This window comes from Grammomys surdaster, unplaced genomic scaffold, assembly GCF_004785775.1.
Source record: "Grammomys surdaster isolate TR1022 unplaced genomic scaffold, NIH_TR_1.0 1036, whole genome shotgun sequence".
Classification (NCBI taxonomy): Eukaryota; Metazoa; Chordata; class Mammalia; order Rodentia; family Muridae; genus Grammomys; species Grammomys surdaster.
The window spans coordinates 2223193-2237655 of NW_021605455.1; the positions used below are offsets into that span (position 1 = coordinate 2223193).

Consider the following 14463-nt stretch of genomic DNA (forward strand, 5'->3'; position numbering starts at 1 on the left):
GTAACATTCGCACATATAAACACACACGTATTACTTCTTGGGCCAGCAGCATGAAAGAATCAATAACTTAAGATTACAACTATTGGAAGAGTTAGTGGGAAATCCATAGCAAGAAAGGTTGTTTTGCATTGTTTTCTTAAAGATAAGTTAAGTGAGTGGGCATAGTAGGGCAGCAGTCTTATACACAGTAGGATAGTAGGTCTTCTCTGACCTCAGGGTGTGTACTATTAACCCAGTCTGTGAGGGCCAGCAAAAGTTCCAGTCTCTTAGAATGTAAGAAATATCTTTACTATAATGACTATTTCATCATCACAGACCTGGAGAGCTCTCCTTGCTCAGGGGTGTGAATGGGAAGGGTTTTGAAGACAAGCACAGGGCATAACACAGGGAGATGTCCTGCCAAAACAAAATAGACTTGGTTTCTGCAATTCTTTTCCATGAGAAGTTCTTAAAGTTTTCCCCATCATGGTCCCTTCTTGCCTAAGAAATGTATATGTGAGACTGGGTGTCTAGATCAATAAAATATCTATACAAATGCAAGATTAAGGATAATAAATTATAAAGAAATCTGTTGTAAGATAGCCCTTTGATATACATATAATTTTAACCATTCATTAGAGACAAAATCAGTTTTTAGTTGTTTTTAAAATTAATTATGTAATTTATATTGAGGTGGACATGTTGGTTGATTTTTTACAGAAAATGTTGCATATTGTCTGAATGTTTGATCCTACAGAAGGTAGAGTACCTTCAATATTTTAAGAGTTGATGGATGTCTCGATTTTCTAACTGTCAATATTGACATCCCTGCTTTGTACAGATATATAGGACAAAATGGCAGAAGGATACATAGGATTATTTCAGAAGTTGTTGGAAATCAACATTCATTTGATAATCTTTAAGTCAAACTCAAGTCAGAAACTCAAACAATAATTATAAAAATTAAATATTATAGTTCAACAACATCCAAATATGTACTAATCTGGCCTATTACTGAGAAACGATACTAGGAAAATATTAAAAATATTTATGTTGATGGATGAAACCATTATGTTTTTATAAGAGCAGAAAAAATTGTATGTGCAATAAAAACACTGTAAATCATAGCATATACTATGATTATATAATGCTCTCAAATCAGGGCCAAGGAGCTTCAGGGTTGCCCCGGTGTTTTATGTGTTATTATCTGTGATGACATGTGCAGGAACAGGGTGCATGCTGTAGGCTTGGAGCCTAGGCTGTAGTGAAGTTACCCCACACAGCACAGGCGAACACTGCCACCTTGGATTTATTACCCTTTTTTCTTTAAGTAAGTTGGGTCGTTGTTCATCAGAGTCTCTTTACTGCTGCCTGAGTTTCACAGCTCCCACATTCAGTTGCATGGTTCCCTGTAAGTTCATGACCCACAGCTTAAGAAGTCAGACTTAGAGAACAGTGATCAGCACTAGGTTGCCAACCAGCCTACCTATGGGTTGTAGACAAGTCATGCTTGTACAATAAGTTTGTTTCTCGAGCTTGGCCTTGGTGTTCTAAGGGAAACGTATCTTGTAGGAAGAAATTCCCCATTCCTTCCTCTGGGGGATGCCAACAGAGGGCTGGAACCACTGCTTACTATGACTTGTAGATAAGGCATAGATATCAACGTAGCCTGAAGACCTACCTCAGGCCTACCTTTCCTGAAGTCATACCTCACCTATTTTTGAAGATTCCAGTTCAACCTCCCCACCACAAGTTGCCCTCTCTTTAATCCTTATAGCACAGAATCGGTTCAACTCTGCCCTCAGTGCCTCGTTTGCCCTATCCTTTCTTCTTGGTCATACTGTAGGCTTTCAGCAGCCTGAGCTATGTTATCCTAACAGCCTCTGTTTCTGCTTTCTCCAATAGAGAACTCTTGTCACAGCTCCACATATACAGTTGACCTGGAGATGTATCTGACAACAGTAGCCTTTTCTCACAATTCTATGGCCTGTTCTTACCCATCCTCATTTGCTAGCAACTCTGTCGCTCGCTTGCTGCATTCTGTCTATGTGGGGCCTTTCACCAACCTCTAACGTCCAACCCAGGATATGTTTTTCCATTGGGATGCTCCTCTCTTCCTTCCTCTCTCTCTCTCTCTCTCTCTCTCTCTCTCTCTCTCTCTCTCTCTCTCTCTTTCTCCTTCCCTCTGTCTCTCTGCCCAGCATCTTGTCATCTTTCTAGTCTCAGTCAGCACTCAGCCTTCTCCAGAAACTCTTCCTCTCCAGGTTTGGGTTGCAATACTTTGCTAGGAGATCTCAGAGACCTACTCTCTTCTGATGAACTCAAAGCTCTGGGCCTTCCTGGTGCTCCTGCATGAGGGATATTATGGTTGGAGTATCTGCCTGTTCTACTCAAAAACTAAACTCCTATCTCCCTTCTCTCAAGGTGGCTGGACAAAGACAAGGATGATGGACAGCTGGTCCGAGAGTTGCTACCCAGTGACAGCAATGCCACCCTCAAGAGTGAGTTGTCCTGATGTCCCAGTGGTGGGTGTTCACTGGGCATGACAGTTGTCTTTCCTTAGTTGAACAGGACCTAGATCTTTAGACATGTCTTCACTTTACTTCATGAAAGCAGCACAGGGTGGTGGAGAAACGAGGTGTTGGTGATCTGGAAACTTCTCGAATGTCTGTGCTTAAACACACAGCCCAAGTGTGACATGGTGTTAGCCCCTGAATGTATATAGGTCAATGGAGTAATAAAAACAATAACACCAGCTGATAGCATCAAGAACAGGGACCCCTGCTTTTGGGCATTAGTGCATTTTGAAGGGACTGTTGAATGAGGCCTTTTAGATGCTGAGCATTGTCCCGGAACCCTGGAGGTCTCCTTACTAATGATATGTGCTCAAATGCCATGGTTTGATCGTGAGCTTTAGATAACATTTAAATGAAACGTACCCCTAGAATCCCCACAATGCAGCTCTTCATGTTTTCAGAGTGGAACTCATCTGAGCCCAGCAACAAACCCCAGATGGGAGGCAGAGATGAGGCTGTCCATTTGTCACACAGGGAAAGCAAGGTCTAGAAGACCTAGATACTTATATTTGCTAAGGTCACATCACACAGTTGGAACTAGAATATCCAGTGTCTGGGTTCAACATCACAGATCCTAAAACCTGGGAAGGAGCTAGAGAGGCGAGCTCACCCATGCTTATGATAAGAGGTCACACCATGATCAGAACACCCACACCTGTGGTTGCTGATGGAACTGGGTTCAGTTCTCAGAGCATCTCTACCTTAGACGGTTGTTCTTCCCCCTGCATCTCACCACGTAGATCAGGCTCTCATCTCACCACGTAGATGAGGCCCAACCCTCCTGCTCTCCTAGTCACAGCCTTGGAAAGGTTTATATAGAAAGGGGCATAAGGAAGAAGAAGGTTTCTGGTTCTTGCGCATCTTTCAACAGCAAAATGATTGTTGTAGAAAAAAGATTTCCCCCTCTTTTCTCCCAGTGTCCGTGGATGTCCCTGGTGGAGCGGATCTGTCAGGGCTAGGTCTGCTGTAGATTGCCTCAGTCATAGGGTCTCAGCTCATTTTCTCCAGACCCTTTATCCCACTGGGAAGACCCTAAAGAAGCAATGAGTGATAGGACTTCCTTTGGTGTTCTTTATCCTTTCACACAGGATGGTGCAGAGATTTCTGGGAGATAAACTGGGACATTACTTAGTATCCTACTAGGGGAGGGAGTAGCTTTAAATGCCTAGCAAGGTTTAACTGGATGACTTCATTGTCACCATCTGGTGTCAAACACCTGACCCTCAGAGCTTTGCATTCCTTGCTTGCAATGCTTGGCTGAGAGCACTTGCAGTAATACCATAGAATGTGCACCCAATGTGATAAATACTAGAAAGCTCTTTTGTCTTTGTTAACAGTTCCATGCCCATCAGAAGCTAGATCAGGCGATTTCTGGAGATGCTCTGAGTCTCTGAAAATGTGTGCACTCTTGTCTAAAATTTACTTTCTCATTCTCAGTAAATTCATCTCTCATAGAACAGGAAGTGGAGGGGCCCTGGTTTATAGATGAGGGGTCTCCACAGAGATGGAGGGAACCTCTACTCCCAGCTACAAGACCCAGGTTCCAGACTCCAGGGTCCTGGCTCCTAGCCTGGACGTTTTCTGGCTGAAGATTGCCCCCTCTTTTCCAACACCTTGCTCCTTGTACAACCCGCACTAACTTCACCATCTCTCTCTACATTGGCATGTTCAGATTTCCGCTATCACATCAGCGTGAAGACTGGGGATGTCTCTGGGGCCAGCACAGATTCTCGGGTATACATCAAACTCTATGGAGAGAAATCTGACACCATCAAACAGGTTCTTCTTGTCTCTGACAACAACCTAAAAGACTACTTTGAACGTGGCCGAGTAGATGAGTTTACTCTGGAGACCCTGAACATTGGAACTGTAAGTGTCCATCCTTGACTCATGTTCCTACATTGATCCATATGCGTTCACTGATGTGCATGCACGTGGTGAACCTGTTTTGAAGGAAAATAACTGCACACTTAGGGGTTGTTAGTGAGGTTTTTCACTTCCCCCATGGCCAGAGCAGCTGTGGATACATGGGCAGTAGTTGTGCTTCAAGAATCTCTTTGGGACTGTAATGCACATTTTTAGTAACTTTACCCACTCCAACATTTTCACCTACGTGCCAGGATTAGTATAGATATAGCATAGATACTAGAGGAGGGGACATTGGATTCAAGGAGGGAAAAGAGAGAAGAAAGGACCAAAAGAAGGAATACAAATATTTCTCAGTTCCAGATTTGAGTGTGCTTCTGAACTGTGTTCAGAAGTGCATACTTCGTGGGCACTCCTGAGGGATGCTGCCTCGAGAAACGGCACTTGAGAGTCTTTGTTTCTCAAGGTTCCATGTGACCTTGCTCTAGGTGATCTGAGCAAATTGGCCACTAACTGGGAAGGTGGATGAATCAGTGATAGACTGAAAAAGAAGAAAGAGGCCGGAGTGAACTGCATTCAGCTGAGTTCCATGGAGGTTTACAGGGGATTTTGGGAGGGAGGAGTTGGAAGATGGCCTACAGGAGCCTAACAGCATTAGGGTATTGAAAAGAGCAGAGAAGGTTGGACGATGGGAAACACATCTGAGTTTGCTGATTGGCATCTGACAGAATCAGGTTTCTACCCTCCCAGATCCCAGAGCCAGGAGCTTGGCTGAAAACTCAGCTTGACTGGAACCAATAGTCAATTGTTCTGGCAGCATTTGGGTTCTTTCAGGTAAGGGGCTGAGGGTTATCCTAGGAATGTGGCCTTGAGTCGCTTAAACTCTCCTAGTGTTTTGTTTAAGTCTCTATAGGCCAAAGTTGACCCTCAGTCGAGGAATAGCCTGATTAGGGTCTGGACCAGGTGACTCTTTCTTGACGTCACCTGGAGAAACAGGCTTAAATGAAAGATTTGGAGCACCAGGAACACCTTCAATGTTGTCTGAACTAGGACTGTATTGCACCTGCCAATCTCCAAAATTCACGTGATGAGTCCTGGGGTGGGGTGCTCCCTTTGAAACCTCACCATCCCTGTCCCTCCTCTCCTGTGGGCTTCCCCCTCTCTCTGGTGCTCTGGAACTCTCTTCTCTCACTAACCTGCACTCTAGGGAAAGACCTTGTGGCAGTCATTTACCCCTTGAAATTAACGAACTTTGAATGTATTTACATTCTAAGCTGAATTAATAACTGTGGAATGAAAATTTTGTTCCCTTGACTGAAGGATTTCTAGGCATGTAAGGGGAGAGGTGTTGAGGGGTGAAGGCTATGGAGACTTGTCCTCATGTTGGTGAAATTCCCTCAATGAATACTGTGGCCAAGAGCTTGGGGGATGGGGTGAGGGCGGGCTAGCATTTCCACTGACATGCTACATGCAAGTTATTTACCTTTCTCATCAGTGTTCTCATTCCGATGATGGAGATGCCATGGGAATTATTATTAGTATTAAGTATGTTATAACAGCCACATGCTTGTAGCCAGGGCTCAGAATTCCCCTCCAGTCCAAGGTGATATATGATGGACAGTCCCTGACCTTAGAGAGCCTCCAGTCATGTCAGCTAACAGACACCCGCCCTTGTCCTTATTCTTCCTAGTCCTGGAACTCTGACAGTCCCAGAGAAACAATGGCACTGTCCTCTGTGCCTGGGTGGGCATTTGAAGGCTCTGAGGCTTTACAAACTTAGCGGTTTTCTCCTAGCAATTTCAGGGCCTCGAGCTCCATACACTCAGCTGCATCCGTGTTTCATCAACAGCTGCAAAGAGGCACTTAGGATGTGGGGAAGCAGAATCCAGGGCTTGAGCGGACAATTTTCTAAATGTGGACTGTGGGTACCAGACAAGGTTAGTGTCACCCTCTAAAGCATTACTGAGAAAAACTCGGGGCTGGAAGGGTTCCCAGAGGCCATCTGCTAATCTCTTTTAATGTTAAAATTACCCTGTGTACAACATTTCCACACAAACGAAAGCAGTTCAAACCCTGAGAAACCATCTCCGCATAAGGATGCTGATGGACCGTGTGAGCTCTCATTCCTGTTGCCTACGGGCAAAGATGCTGCTGTGTCAAATAGCAAAGCAAGTGACTGCAGATGGCTAATGGATGGACAACAATGTTCCTTAGGTCCAAGAATAAGAGAAGGAATAGATGTGGAACCACCATGTCCAGAGAGGTTGTCTGCAAATTCTCTTACCCTGTAGGGTGGGAATGACAAAGAAAGATACAGAAATGCACACAATTCTGTATTGCTTCAAATCAAGCCAAAGTAAAGCAGCCACCATTGCCAGGCACACACTTCACTGCTCCTGAAACTACAGTCTCATTTTTAAGTGCTTAACAGATTCCAAAGTTCTTGCCAACTCTGCCTGATATTTGCTTCTGCCTCTGACCTTGGAAGTGAGTTACATTAGGGAGGAGGGGATGGTGCCTCTGGGCAGGAAAAGATCACCTAAGTAGGCAGGCACCCAGGTTGCTGATTGCCAGGACAGGCTGAGTCAGAGCTTCCTCCTAAGGAGCTGGAGGCCCCAGCTGAGGGGAGATTTTTGCACCAGTATTCAGAGAGACAGAAGTGGAGGCTTGTGTGTCTCTGCACACTGCTGTTCACACACCCTTCCTGGAGTTTCCTTCTAGATCAACAGGCTGGTGATTGGACATGACAGCACAGGCATGCATGCAGGCTGGTTCCTGGGCAGTGTCCAGATCCGTGTGCCCCGCCAAGGCAAGCAGTACACCTTCCCCGCTAACCGGTGGCTGGATAAGAACCAGGCTGATGGGCGTCTGGAGGTGGAGCTTTACCCCAGCGAGGTGGTGGAGATACAGAAATGTATGGAAGAGGCTGGGTCGGGCTTCAGCACTGAGCATGGTTCCCTGTCTAATGGGGGGAGAGGGGTGATGGAATCAGAGGGAGGAGGGATTGAAGGAAGGAAGAGGGACTTTGTGGTGATTGAATCTTGTCTCTCTATGGTGGAGAAAGGAGACACTGGGGTGTAAGTGAGGGCTTCCAGTTGTCTCTAGTACTGTGGTTCTGGGAGGTAACAAGATTTCATTTCACAGATGGGAAACATAGGGATAGAACTTTTGTCCTGGAGAAATACAGAGGAAAAAATAAAAACAAAAATGTTAGGAAACGTATATTCTCAACCTTGTGAAAATTTTGGGGGCATAGCCTATATCTTTCCTTAGGAAAACTAGCTGAGGAGGTGGGACTTTTCATTCAGTAAATGTCTATTGAGGTTTCTCTAGCTGATCCTACTGTGGCATCTGTGAAGACAGCTATTAACAAAAACAGGACAAAGCCTTGTCCTTGTGAGAGAGGGAGCAGACTGCCTAAGAGAGGGGGGAAACTCGGAGAGTGGAGCCGGGTAACAGGGTAGTGGTAAGGCAATAAGACAGGTTGCCACAGGCCTGTGTCTCTGTGACTAGGTTTTTGTGAGGAGCTGAAGTCAGGGTGGACTTGTGTCAGAAGTTTTCCAATGTCTATATGAATCCTCCCTCATGGCAGGTTGGAGACTTCCAAAGGTTTAGAGGGTGGAAAAGACAGTGAATTGTTTTTTCTATGGCCACTGTGTCTCCATCTCTCTCCTGAGAGCAGCTGCTTGCAGCTTTCCTGCCACAGCCTTCTTCACAGGAATTCTCTTTAAGAGCAATTCGAAACTGAAGCAGCTCTCCCTCAGCCAGAATGGGGTGTGCTTGCTGAACAAATATGACCACCAGTGTTAGAATCCTCAGCACTTATTAAAAAGCTGGGTTTGGTGGTACATGTCTGCCATCCTAGTGGGTCAGGGAGAGAGGAGGGAAGAGGATTCCTGGGGCTCGCTGGCCAGGTAGTCAACTAGCTAAGTTGATAAGCTAAAGATTTAGAGAAAGACTAAGTCTCAAAAAAACTAAGGTGGAGATTGGTAGAGAATGACCCTCCATGTACACATACACACACATACACACACAAACACACACTCACAGACAGGCACATACAGAGAAACATGTGTACATACACAGAGACAGACACACACAGAGACATGCATACAAATACACACACACTCACAGACAGGCACACACACACAGATGTTCACACACACAGACATGTAAGTACACACACACACACACCACACACTCACAGACAGGCACACACACACAGAAATGCACACAAACACACACACACTCACAGACAGACACACACACACATACACACACGCACACACCACACACTCACAGACAGGCACACACACAGATATGCACACAAACACACACACGCACAGATGGGCACATACACACACACATGCACACACACACACACAATTTCTTTTAACTGAAAAGAAATCTGGATACTGTCTTAGAGTAGCCACATCAATAGACAACATGGTGCCATAGCCTTTTAGGGAGATACACCTACTCTATTTGCAGTACTGTCTGTGGATACCCACCAATACCATGTTTCCACCACCCTCTAACACCTTGATAAATATCATTTCAAAATATGCACGACTTTTTCTATCCAGGGCATGTGTTGGTATACTCTGAAAAGTGCTTCGATTTAAATGAGCACTGTCATTCCAGTCTCTTGTCCTTATTACGTGAAGGAAAATAATACAGCTTTTGCTTCTTCTTGCCCTGTGGTGTCTTCCCAGCATCAGTAACTTAATAATTTATGTTTTTGTCCCTACAATGTACTATTACTATAATACTATGGTATATGGTATTATAGACTATATAATATAAAATGAATACAAGCTAGTTGGTTTACAGTTCTATACTCTGAGAAGTTCAGTCCCAATGTTCTGGCATCTGGTGAAAGCCTTCTGGATGTATTCTAACATGGCAGACAGCGACAGAAAAAACAGGGACACCCTCGGCCTCAAACAGAACAGCTGAGCCCTCATGGCAGGATCACTTCTTAAATCCTCTGTATCTTACAATAGCAATCAGATTTCAATATGGAGGGAACAAACGTTCAAACTCTAGCATGCAGGCGGACAATAGGGAGTACCAGCTGGTACATGAAGTCCCCTTATTCCTGGTCTCCAAGAACACAGGTGCTGTAATGGATGTCTAGACACAACAGTCTGATTGCATAGGTTCGCCATTTTCTCTAAGCCAATTCCTCTAAGCCTAAGTTTGTCCATCTGCAAACCGTTGGCTCATTGTGTTGAGGAGGCCACATAGGACGATGCCTGTGAAGGATCAGGCATGGGGGATGGGCTTAGGAATCACGTGAGGGAAGGGCTAGGGAAATGCTTGTTGCTATCCTTCTTGTCATCACTGACTACCCCATTTCTTCCGTGTCTGCCAGTGGTCCACTACGAGATTGAGATTTGGACAGGGGACGTGGGTGGCGCTGGCACCACTTCCCGAGTCTACGTGCAGATCTACGGGGAAGAAGGCAAGACAGAAGTTCTCTTCCTCTCCAGCCGCTCCAAAGTTTTTGATCGGGGGTCCAAGGACACATTCCAGGTGTGTGGGAGGTAGGCGATGTGGGTGTTGCTAAGGTGGTACATCGCATCGGCTGGACGATAGGCTGCCTCCCTCCAGCCTGGGAGATGCTTCCTGGAGGATGGATGGAACGAAATTGCCTTGTGCTCCTGAGGGATTCTTGGAAGTGATGAGCAGACGGTAGAGTTTTGAAACAGAAAAGAGAAAGCATGGATGTTCATCCATGCTCTTGAATGATTACTTCTATCTTGGATCTGAGTTTTGGGGCCTGAAATGACTAGAAGTTGTTCCCTGTCTCACACGTGAATTACCTGGTGACCTTTCAAGTGCTGACTCATCCACACCCCAAGCCAGCTAATCAGTCTTTGGAAGTGGGGTGTGTTCTCTGAGGTAACTTCCTCTTGGAAGTTCAGTCAGTGATTATAATACACTGTCAAGTCTGCAGTGACTACTTCTTATTCCACCAGCAATGACACCAAGGCTGGGTCTCTCTGTTTACTCCTTGTCTATAGCTCTGATGCTGAACTTCTCCCAGGCCAGTGTGAGTCCATATTTCTTGCGAAGGCCCCTGAGAGGTGGCAGAGTTTGCTAACGCATTTTTAAATGTCCTTGGGCTTCCTCTGTTCACATTGTAAGTCTTTGGCTAAAAGAAAGATGTAAATGTGCTCTCATCGCTGTCAAGGGAAGAGGATGCAGTGGCCCCTGAGTCTATGCTGGACATGAGAGCACATGTGTGTATATATGTGTAGAAGCACATATGTGTGCATCTGCAGATGTGTGTAGAGGAAACATGCTCACGCTGAGTATTCCATGTGTGGTTTTGTCCCATAAACACTTTGGTATTCAGTGAATACCCAGGAAAGGTGCTAAAGAACTTGGGTCCCAGTCAGTTTCACAAATGTCTGGAACATTACAGGTGCAGGGATTTCACTGGAGCATGTGTCCTCATCTGCTGCTGGAAGGCCCAAGCCAATGTAGTCAACCTTTCAGGACCTTGTCAGCTTCAGTGTAATCCAGCTTTGTAATCACTGCCTGCCTGGGATCCCAGCACCCATAGCAGTAAGACTCAGCGTGAGATGAGGACTGTGAGCAGTCACAGAAATGTAACTGAACAGTGCCCAGTCCCATCCCCTAAGCAACAAAGAAAGAGAAATTCTGCCTTCCCTAGGTCCTAGGCACCATCTTGTTTGATGATTTCCTTATGAAGGCAGGTTAGCTCTGAATACTAAGTCGGGAAACCTTTGTTCTTGTCAAGGTCAGGAATAAAAGTGCAGGACACTGGGTAACTAGAGATAGTCTTAGGCCTCAGATGCTTGGCACTCAGGTGAGATAACTGGTGGGACTGGATTTTGAAAAGAGTCAAATGTGAAGACAGGCTCAATATCAAGGTACACAGGAGGGCCAGACAGAAAGGACTTCAGGCTAGGCTCCCCACAAAGTCTGGGCCTCAATCCCCTCTTCCTGGGGATGTGGGACTCATGACACCATGACACTGAGGTTGAAGATGAGCCACCATGAACTAGGCCTGTGGGAAGACACTCAGAAAGATGGCCCTTGTCCTTAAAGGGAACTCATAGCGCATTACTTTTTTTCCTCATGACTGTGACAAAATACTTGAAAAGAAAGAAAAAACAAAACTTAGGGACAAACAGATTTATTTCAGTTCGTCTTTAATGGTAGCATCTGTTGTAGCAAGGCTGAGGAGTGGGGCAGCTGGTCACATGGTGTCTACAATGGCAAGGTAGAGAGCAACAGGGAATGAGGCCAGGCTGTAAAACCTGAGGTCCACGGCTAGCCAGTCTGTCCCTTCATGGTTTCACACGATTGTGCCACCAGCTGGAGTCTGAGGGTTCAGAGCAGGAGCATTTTGTAATCAAATCACAATGCTGCTCTAGAGCCCCAAGATGACAGGACAGGACCAGAGTCAGCTAAGTCCTTGGCTCTTTGGAGCTCAAGGATCTGGTAAACCCAGGTGAATGGGAAGGATGGAGATCTCTGAGGAAATGGGTGAAGGTTTTATTTGTTACAAAAAAGAAACATATTTCTTTACTTATTGCCAAAATGGTATCTTCCTAATAGTGGACACAGGAATTTTTTTTTTGGGGGGGTGGCTTTGTTTTTGTTGTTTGTTTTTTCAAGACAGGGTTTCTCTATGTAGCCCTGGCTGTCAAGAATTCACATTGTAGACCAGGCTGGCCTCTGCCTCCAGAGTGCTGGGATTTAAGGCATAGGCCACCACTGCCAGGCTCTGTCTGTGTGTTTTTAAGGTAATACTGAGACCTGGGACTGTTAACAAGTTGGAGTTGGGGGTAAAATGGGAATAACAGCAGACCTGCCACAGCGAGGGAGCTGCGAGATCAAAGAGTAAGGGCGAAAGACAAAGCATGGAGGTTGACTCCATCAGAGTTAGAAAGAAGTGTATTCCTTAAGCCTGAGGAAGAGCTTGGCATAGTGGGAGACCTCTGTACACTGCAGCTCAGTACTGGCTTCATGGGGGATGTGCGGAGGTGGATGGCAGGAGCCATGTCAGCTGCTGCCCTGCACTTTGCACAGCTGGAAGCGGTGGACGTGGGTGAGATCTACAAGATCCGACTGGGACACACAGGCGAGGGCTTTGGGCCCAGCTGGTTTGTGGACACAGTGTGGCTACGGCACCTGGTAGTGCAGGAGGAGAACCTGACGCCGGAGGAGGAGGCCCGGAAGAAGAAGGAGAAGGACAAGCTGCGGCAGCTGCTGAAGAAGGAAAGGCTGAAGGCTAAGCTGCAGAGAAAGAAGAAGAAAAAGAAGAAAGGCAGCGATGAGGAGGAGGAGGGTGATGAGGAAGAAGAGTCCTCCTCAGAAGAGTCCTCATCTGAGGAGGAAGAAGAGGAGGAGTCCGAGGAGGAGGAGGAGGAAGAGGAGTATGGACCAGGGATGCAGGAGGTGATTGTGCAGTACAAATTCGATGTTAACCGCTGGCTGGCCCGGGGCAAGGAGGACAATGAACTTGTCGTGGAATTGGTTCCAGCTGGTCAGCCTGGTCCTGAGCGTAAGCCTGAAACAAACGAGGGGCCATATTTCCCTTTAAAAGGACTGGTGGGGGGTGGGGGGGCAAGGTGACTCAATGTCCCTTAGGTAGAGACTGAGTAGGTGGGACCCCAGTGTGGTTCATAGATAGCTTTCCTGACCTGTACACAGAAAGTGACCATTGACCCCATCTGTTTGGAGCTAAGCACAGCCCTTGACCTGTGCCTGTTAAGGGGAAAGACATTGACTTTGGGAGGAATGCTCACACACCTTGTTATAGCCAAATATGGGGCTGAGGCGGGAGGCCTGTTGGCTCTTGATTTCATGGCAAAGACAAGTCTTGGGTTGGGAGGAGGGTAAGCTGGTGTGGAGTAGCCGTAGAACCTTCTGGCTTCCAGAACCTCCCTGGATCCGAGGGCAGGGGCCACAGTGCTGTCCCGTGGATCTTGTATTCTCAATGCTGCGTCTTTCTGTGTCTCCAGCCAATACCTATGAGGTCCAGGTGATCACAGGGAACGTGCCCAAGGCTGGCACTGATGCCAATGTCTACCTGACCATCTACGGTGAGGAATACGGGGACACAGGGGAGCGGCCCCTGAAGAAGTCAGACAAGTCCAACAAGTTCGAGCAGGGCCAGGTAGAGTGAGGGCTCTGGCTCTGGGTGGGTGAGAGCCACATGTGGAATATTTTGCCCATAGCCACCTCAGCCAGCATCATGTCTGCCTTGTGTCTAATGAGGTGTTTCATTCAGTCCGGTGATGTCTGGCTGCAGCTACCCTTCTGTAAGCACCAGTATTTTTGCAGAGAGTAATAATAAAACTATAAGCAGATTCCTGCAAAGGAATCCCGTAGACTGATTGGTCCTTAGGATGCTCCAGAGAATGCTGTATTTAGACATCAAGTGAGCTGAGAAGGTTTTAAAACTAGTTTTCTTTATATTTGTGTGTATGGATGTTTTGCTTGTGTATACATCTGTGCAGCACATCCATGAAGTCCCCACAAAGGTCAGAAGAGAGCTTTAGATCCCCTGGGACTGGAGTTAAAGACACTGTAAACAACCATGTGAAGACTGGCAATCAAGTTTAGTCTTCTAGAAGAGGGCCAAATGTTCTTAGCTGCGGAGCCATTTCTCCAGCCCCCAAGTTTGAGGCCATCCTTGACTATAGAGTGAGACTCTGTCTCACAAAACAAAGAGATGACACTTTGAGGTGCTTTGATGGACAGGCACGACTCAATCTGGACAGTATGATTTAGCTGTGTACTGGGGACAGCAAGATTCTCGACATGACTTTGAAAGAGTTGAAAGATCACCAAGTTTGATCATTGCATGATGCTAAAGGAGCATATCTTTGCTGTTAGGTATCCACGTTGAACTATTTAAGGTGAAAGATCATAGTATCTACCACCTACTTTAAGCTGATCCAGAAAAAACAAACAAACAAAAACAAAAAACTTAAGACAGAGACACACACAGAGAGAGAGAGAGAGAGAGAGAGAGAGAGAGAGAGAGAGAGAGAGA

At 46.1% G+C, this 14463-nt stretch overlaps 1 protein-coding gene across 2 annotated transcripts in view; it reads left to right on the plus strand.

The window, feature by feature from the left end:
* Positions 1 to 14463, plus strand: part of Loxhd1 (lipoxygenase homology domains 1) — a 160437-nt gene that overhangs the window by 81623 nt on the left and 64351 nt on the right. The window contains exons 15-20 of one of the 2 annotated variants that reach the window (XM_028783217.1): positions 2404 to 2480; positions 4228 to 4424; positions 7143 to 7335; positions 9799 to 9959; positions 12492 to 12966; positions 13427 to 13581. In XM_028783217.1, the coding sequence (XP_028639050.1) occupies positions 2404 to 2480; positions 4228 to 4424; positions 7143 to 7335; positions 9799 to 9959; positions 12492 to 12966; positions 13427 to 13581 (1258 nt within the window). The remainder of the gene's footprint in view (positions 1 to 2403; positions 2481 to 4227; positions 4425 to 7142; positions 7336 to 9798; positions 9960 to 12491; positions 12967 to 13426; positions 13582 to 14463) is intronic. The other variant, XM_028783218.1, reaches the window with a different exon arrangement.